Source organism: Pongo abelii, chromosome 3, assembly GCF_028885655.2.
Source record: "Pongo abelii isolate AG06213 chromosome 3, NHGRI_mPonAbe1-v2.0_pri, whole genome shotgun sequence".
Lineage (NCBI taxonomy): Eukaryota > Metazoa > Chordata > Mammalia > Primates > Hominidae > Pongo > Pongo abelii.
In genome coordinates, this window is record NC_071988.2 from 2088605 (window position 1) to 2096171 (window position 7567).

General features: G+C 68.8%; 1 protein-coding gene across 1 annotated transcript; it reads left to right on the forward strand.

The window, feature by feature from the left end:
- Nucleotides 1-2388: 2388 nt before the first annotated feature.
- On the forward strand, nucleotides 2389-7131 carry NAT8L (N-acetyltransferase 8 like). Its single transcript, XM_024246255.3, has 3 exons — nucleotides 2389-2802; nucleotides 3910-4074; nucleotides 6700-7131. Exons 1-3 carry the CDS (start codon nucleotides 2427-2429, stop codon nucleotides 7065-7067), a joined length of 909 nt encoding a protein of 302 aa, XP_024102023.1. The 5' UTR covers nucleotides 2389-2426; the 3' UTR covers nucleotides 7068-7131.
- Nucleotides 7132-7567: the final 436 nt, after the last annotated feature.

Sequence of the window (7567 nt, forward strand, 5' to 3'; positions counted from 1 at the left end):
AGAATCTCGCTCTGTTGCCAGGCTGGAGTACAGTGGCACGATCTCAGCTCACTGCAACCTCCGCTTCCCGAGTTCAAGTGATTCTCCTGCTTCAGCCTCCCAAGTAGCTGGGATTACAGGCGCCTGGCACCACACCCGGCTGATTTTTGTATTTTTAGTAGAGGCGCAGTTTCACCATGTTGGCCAGGCTGGTCTCAAACTCCTGACCTCAGGTAATCCATGCACCTCGGCCTCCCAAAGTGCTGGGATTACAGGCATGAGCCACCACGCCCGGCCCATATTTTTCATTCTTAAATTGGTTAGGCTTTGTGTTTCTAGACGTCCAAAGTCAACCAAAAAACCCCGAGGATGCTAGCCAGATGCTCAGAAGCCATCCGGCATGCGTGGCTCCTTCATAGCAGACGGCCTGACAGACCCCGTGCCAATCAACCTCGGCCTTGAGCCTTCACGAAGTTCTTAAGGGCCCACCGCACCTGTCCTCTTTCCCCCATGCGGGGTGAGATGGCCCGGGAATGAGCCTTCCCAGCAGAAAAACTTACATCTAGAATGTCGATCATCACTGCTTCGAGAAGAGAAAAATTTTGATTAAACACGAGAAATGAGAAAAGAAAAATAGCCTAGAGCAGCCTGAGCTTTGTGGGGTACTCAAAGATTATCTGGCCCAGAGACACCTGAGTACCGGGCCTCAGTCCCGTCTCCCCACCCACGCCCGGGACAACTGCTGGAAGGCATTTTGTTCTTTCTTTTCTTTCCTATACTGTCCGCCTGGCCGCCTCAGCATCATCTTCATGTTCCTGGAATTTGTGACACAAATAATAATGTACACCAATCAATAGCTTATGCTATTTTAATGCAAATTCTTGGTGAATTTAGGAGCTGCGTCTTCATTTTTCCTTTAAAAACGCACTTGTAACTGCTGCGAATGAGAGCGCGTGCATCCAGACCAACCCGAGTCTGTGCTTCCACGCTGCAGTCCTCCAACTTGGCCCCAACAAACTCTATTTCTATTCGTTTTGCCTGTTTTCTTCTTTAGGTTGAAAAGCTGACAGCGGGCCCCAGACACAGAGGTGGCGCCTTCCCAGCTTGGCTCCCCCCCCTCTCCACGCCCCCCACCCCGTCCCCTGCCCCTCTCCAGGGCCCGTTCTCTGGCGGACGGGGCTGTGGACCAATTCAGCCGCCCCTCCCCACCCCACCAGGGCGCTGCGGCCTCACTCCCACGTCCACGGGCAGGCCCAGCCCCTCCTGGCCTCCAGGTGACCTCAGCTGCCCGGCTGGCCCCAACTCCACCGCACAACGCAGACTGCGGGTCCCCAGGCCTGGACCCCTGGCCCCGTCCCGCCCGCGCAGGTCGGGGAAGCGCTGCTCGGGCAGCCCTCGGGGTGGTGCTGGGAGGTCGCGCAGAACTGAAGGGGGGTAGGTTCGAGAAGCGCCGAGGATGGGGTCTGCGACCGCCTCCCCGCACCTGAGCTCCTCCGCCCCAGCCTGCGGCGTCTGCCGGTCCTGCACCGCGCGGAGCCCCCGCTGCACCTGCACCGAGGCCACGGGGCGCATGCGCGGCCGCGGGGGCGGGGGCCGGGCCGGGAGGGGTCCTGCGGGCCCCGCATCCCCGTGCCCACTGCGGGGCTCGGACAGGGGGGCGCCGCGCCAGGCCGCAGACCCCGCCCTTCCGCGTCCCCACTCCGGCTGCCCGTGCGGCTCCGGACGAGGCTTCCCGGGGGCTCCGGGCCGGGGCAGCCGCAGCGCCCCCTCCCCAGGTCCACCGCGGGCGCTGCTTTCAGACAAAGGCAGGAGACGGAGCGGGAGACGCTGCCGTGACTGCTCCGGGCGGCCGCGGAGGAGGAGGAGGACGTGGCGCCGCGGCCGCCGGCGGCCGAGCCCGGGGTCGGGGCGCTCCCAGGCGCGCGGCGTGGGAGCGGGGGGCGGGGCGGGCGGCGCCCATCACGCGCTCCGCGGCCGGGTCCCGAGCCCCGCCGGGCGCCCCCGGGACCAGGAGCCCCCGCCCGCGCCGCCGCCCCCGCCCGTACCCGGCCCCTCGCGCTGCCCGGCCGCCCCGTCGCGCCCAGCGAGCCACCCGGCGGGGCGGGGGCGGCGTCTCCCCCACCCCCGCGATCACATGGTGACCCCCGGCAGCCAATGCAGTGGACGCTAGGACCCTGCGGGCCGCGGGCGCCGCGACTGCACCGGCGCCGCCGCATTATAAATACTTCTCCAAAATGCGGCGCAGCTCCCTGCGCGCGCCCCGGCCGCCCGCCGCCTCCGCCCCGCGCCCCTGAGCCGCCGCCGCCACCGCCGCCGCCGCCGCCGCCGCTGTCGCCGCCGCCGCCGCCGCCGCCGCGGGTCTGAGGGCGCCGCGCCCTTGCCCTGGGCCCGGCCGTGCCCGCCGCCGCCCGGCCGCGTCCCCGCTGCCGCGCCGCCCGGCCGGGTGCATGCATTGTGGGCCTCCCGACATGGTCTGCGAGACGAAGATCGTGGCCGCCGAGGACCATGAGGCGCTGCCGGGGGCCAAGAAGGACGCGCTGCTCGCCGCCGCCGGCGCCATGTGGCCCCCGCTGCCCGCCGCGCCCGGGCCGGCCGCCGCGCCCCCCGCGCCCCCACCTGCCCCGGTGGCTCAGCCTCATGGCGGGGCGGGGGGCGCGGGGCCGCCGGGGGGGCGCGGCGTGTGCATCCGCGAGTTCCGTGCAGCCGAGCAGGAGGCGGCGCGCCGCATCTTCTACGACGGCATCATGGAGCGCATCCCTAACACGGCCTTCCGCGGCCTGCGGCAGCACCCGCGCGCGCAGCTGCTCTACGCCCTGCTGGCGGGTCAGTGCGCCGGGCCCCCGGCTGCCGCAGTCCCTCGGGCCGGCGCGGAGCTCCCCTGCCCCGGCGTCCACGCGGACCCCGCGCCCGGCTCCCGGGGACCAGCCTGGGAAGCCCCCCGCTTTCTGCCGCGCCGGGCCCCGCGCAGGGCTGGTCAGGGGCGTGGGGATGGGCGCAGGGCCCCGAGCGGGCCGGAGCCGGGGAGGGTCCGGGGTCCGCACCTGCGTCCCCGCCGCGCAGCTCCCCACCCCCGTCGTCTCCCCTGTCCCCTCCCGGGCATCCTGGGTGGGGGCGGGTGCCAGGGCAGGTAGCGCCCGCCGCGGCTGGGCCCCGGCGAGTGCCTAAATATAATCTGCGGGCGGGGGAGGCCGCCTCCCGCTCGGTGCTAATTTATGAGGGGAAGACAGCCGGCGCCGCGGGGGGTGCGCGCGCCTGGCACAGCCGGGGCGGTCGCAGAGGGCGGCCCCTGCAGGGTCTTTGGGTGCCCTTTCCCTCGGAGCTTCCTGCCGGGGTGAGGGGGTTCGCTCCCATTTTACAGATGAGGAGCTTGAGGCCGCGTGGGGAGGACGCGACTCCCCCAAGGTCACGGCAGCCGAAATGCGGCTGGAAGCAGTGTGGGGCCTCCCTGCCCTGTCCCTGCCCTCAGAGCTCCCGGACGTTGGCCAGGAAGGGCTCTTGCTCGGGCCCTGGGAAGAGGGGGGCCTGGGGCCCGGTGCTGGAACGTGGGACCCCCCCTTTCTCCCCCCCTCCCCCTCCCCCGCGCGGGGCCTGGTCTGCGGGGCAGCTCCCTGGCAGGATCTGCCCACCTTGGCTTCAGCAGGCCACCGTGGGCAGAGCCCTTCCCGGCCCGGCCATCCCGAGGGTGCCCTGCCGTGTTTGGAAGCTCAGAGGCCCGCCGAGGCTCGTTCCAGGCTGCGGGGGTGGGTGGGGTGGCTGTCTTTACCGCAGGAAGCTTGGAAATAGGGAGAAGTAGAAAGCACCCGAGATGACCCCGGTTCCTCCACCCGGAGCGCGGCCGGGCGCGGCGTCCCTAGCGGGCTTCGCCGGGGTGGCGTCTCCCGGGGCCAGGGGACCCCCGCCGCGCCGCTGACCCGCGCCCTCTGCCCGCAGCGCTGTGCTTCGCCGTGAGCCGCTCGCTGCTGCTGACGTGCCTGGTGCCGGCCGCGCTGCTGGGCCTGCGCTACTACTACAGCCGCAAGGTGATCCGCGCCTACCTGGAGTGCGCGCTGCACACGGACATGGCGGACATCGAGCAGTACTACATGAAGCCGCCTGGTGAGTCCCGCTCCTGCCCCTCCCCGACCTCTGCCCCAGACAGCCCTCGGGGGCACCCACTCCAGCAACCTCAGGGCAGGCCTGGGGGAGGGCCAGCGTGGGTGGGCCTGGGCCGGGGCCCCTGTCACCTGAGCCTTCTGGGTGACCGAGGCCTCTGGTGTCAGCGGGGCTGGGGGAGGCAGAGCCGGCTCCTCCCGCTGAGTGACCTGAGCTGGCCCTGCAACGCAGTGGCTCCACCGTTCCCTGTCCCTGCTCTGGATGCGTCTCCCTGGCGCCTGCTGCGGTGGGGCAATGGCCGCGCTGGGCTCTGTGGGTCCCATCTGGTGTGCCTTGCGGGGCTGGGGTTGCCTGCAGTGCCAGGGTCCTGGGGGGAGAGGGCTTGTGTGGCAGGGGCCGGGGACCCTATTGGGGCACAGAGGATGGGGTGGGGGCAGGGGACCTGACCTTGAGCCTCGGCCTTCACTTCTGGCCTGATCTCTGGGCCGCTTAGCTGGAGGGTTTTGTCCCAGCCCCTGTGGCCTTCTATAGCTGGAGGAGCTGAGTCTGGGCTCTAGGGGGGCTTGGGGTTGCTCTCCACCCTCGGGCTGGCCCCCAGCCGCTGAGCCACACGGGTTCCCCCATGCTGGATGCCGCAGGGGTGAACACTCTGCTCTCTGGGGTAGGAGGCTCTCTGCGATCCTGGAGGGTCTGTAGGCCAATGAGAGGGACAGAGTGTGGCCCAAAGGGTTGGGCAGGGTCTGTCAGGAGCCCGGTCAGTGTCAGGGGAGGGGCAGTGTCTGGCACCGCTGGCTGCCATGCTCCACCCCTGCTCGCTGCCATGCTCCACCCCCGCCCCACGGCCTTGGTGCCTGCTGCTCTCCTTGACCCTTTCCTAAACCCAAACACAGCATCTGAGCAGCCCCTGAGCCCTGGCCAACCTCTGCTTGGGAGGGGAAACGGTCCATGAGGAAGCACAGGCCGCAGCGACAAAGGGGGCTCTGGTGGGCACACGGGGCATGGCCCTGCTCCCTCTGGGCCGTGGCCTCCCTGGTGTGAGGGAGTGGAGGGGTAGCTGGCAGGGCTGCAGGAACACCCCACGAGGGCAGAGGCTGGATAGCTGCTGACGGCCCATGGTGGATTCTGGGAGCTGCTTGTGCACATGGGGAAACCGAGTCCTGGGAGGAGTGAGGTGTGCCCAGGGCCACATGGTGCTGGGGGTTGCTACTTCTGGGATGGCCCTGACCTCTGGTCTTGCCTGGGTAGGTAGAGGCAGAACTCCTGGGTGGTGGGCAGGCCAGCTGGTGGGAGGGGTACTGGTCCAGGATCCCCTCCTTGGAGGTGGAGATGCTGTGTGGGTAGGGAGATGGGGGGTTGGGTGTGGGAGACCTCAGGGGCTCCAGGACAGGGGGCCGAGGAGGGGCAGCCCTCCTGGGAACCCTGGAGCTGCGCAGAGCTTGGAGGGCCCAGCTGCTCGTGGCTGTGGCGATGGCAGCGGTGCCTGGTGGCTACCCCCCGGGCTGCTTCTCCTTGAAGGGCCCTCAGTACCCCCTTAGCCGCCTGCCAGGCCTCAGCGTCCAGCACTGAAGGAGACAGAGTTCCCCCTCATGGAGCCAGCGGGCTGGTGGCTGTGCAGAGGGGCAATGGGGAGGGATGGGAGGGCTTCCCGGGGCTCGGGGCAGGTGCAGAGCCTCCTTGAGGAGGAGGCTGGAGGGGCCACAGGCAGGCTGTGTGGCCCTCCACTGGCCAAACCCTTGGTCTTCAGAGAGGTCTCTGGGTGCCACCTTTGCCTTTGGCTGCTGGAGGTGGCTGGGCTTCCCTTGTGGCTGGTGCCTGCAGGTTCCCTCCCACAACCACCCCCACCTGCCCCTGCACCTCTCTTCCTCCCCTGGCGGTTCCCCTCCCCCACGACCGCCACCTCCTGGCTTTGTGCCTGACTTGAGGTGAGAATTGGGCCGTGCTGTGGATGGGGTGATGGCCTGGCCACTTGGCCCACTGCCAGGAGAGGCCGGGGCCAGAGGGGCCATCCCCTGTCCCCCACTTGGATTTATAGGAAAGCTCCTCCTGGGCTGCAGGGAGCCTTCTGGACGCACTTTGCTGACCCCTGCCCTTCGCAGCCCTCTGGTGTGGGTGCTGGAGTTTGCCGTGATGGCCGGGGTGACCCTGGGTGGCCAGGAGCCACAGCAGTTTGGCTGCACCATGACCTGTTCAGGGTGGCCCGGGCCATCGAGGCATTTGGTCTGGGAGTAGCTGGGCAGGGCAGGGGCCTGACTGGGCAAAGCCTGCCCCAGCTCTTGGTCTCAGAGGAGGGACTCGGGCCTTTGACCACCACTCAGAGCAGCGCAGCCTCCAGGCTTGAGTGGGTCCTGGCTGTTGGCCTGTTGGGTAACAGGTGTTGGGCTGGCTTTCTCTGCTTAAGGAGCTCTGGAGGGGGCTCTACCTGCTTGTCCTGAACAGCAGCTGCCCCTTCCCTTGGCTCCAGCGGAGCTGGTAGCTGGGCCCCGGGGGCTGCCGGGATTGGGTGTCCCACTGCCCTGGCTTGGTGTCTGGCTGGAGGGGGCAGTGCCAAGGGCCCTGTCTCACCCCAGAGGTGGAGGGGTCTCCCCAGCCTTCCTCACCGGGTATCCCTGACCGCCCTATCCCCTGCAGGCTCCTGCTTCTGGGTGGCCGTGCTGGATGGCAACGTGGTGGGCATTGTGGCCGCGCGGGCCCATGAGGAGGACAACACGGTGGAGCTGCTGCGGATGTCTGTGGACTCACGTTTCCGAGGCAAGGGCATCGCCAAGGCACTGGGCCGGAAGGTGCTGGAGTTCGCCGTGGTGCACAACTACTCCGCGGTGGTGCTGGGCACGACGGCCGTCAAGGTGGCCGCCCACAAGCTCTACGAGTCGCTGGGCTTCAGACACATGGGCGCCAGTGACCACTACGTGCTGCCTGGCATGACCCTCTCGCTGGCTGAGCGCCTCTTCTTCCAGGTCCGCTACCACCGCTACCGCCTGCAGCTGCGCGAGGAGTGACCGCCACTGCTCACCTGCCCGCCCCCCGGCCGCCCTGTCCGCCTTGCCCGCCTGCCCGCCGCCCGGCGCGGCCTGCTTTCAGACGCTCACTTGGCGTTTGTGTTGGGTTTCCCCTTTTCAACATCCTGCGGTTGTCTGGCTGGTTCCGGGGGGTGCGGGGCTGTTGTTCTTCGGCGACACTTTGGTGGGGGTGGGTTGTTTGTCGCCACAGCCCCTCGCCCTTCCCCACCTGCCCAGGCGGCTTGCCACCTGAAGAGTGGCATCTTGGACCACCGCGGCTGTCCACGACGCTGCCCTGCCCGCTGCCACTGGGGAAGGCCCAGCCTTGCTCACCAAGCACAGAACCTCTGCAACAGAGCCTGGGGCCAGGCTCCGGCCCCGCCTGCGGCCCCAGCGCCACTGCCCGTGGAGGCCCGAGCTGGCCACGGCGCTGCTTTGCTCCGCGCATGCCGAGGGTGTGGCCCGGCCGAGCATGCCGCATGCACACAGCCCCGCCCTGC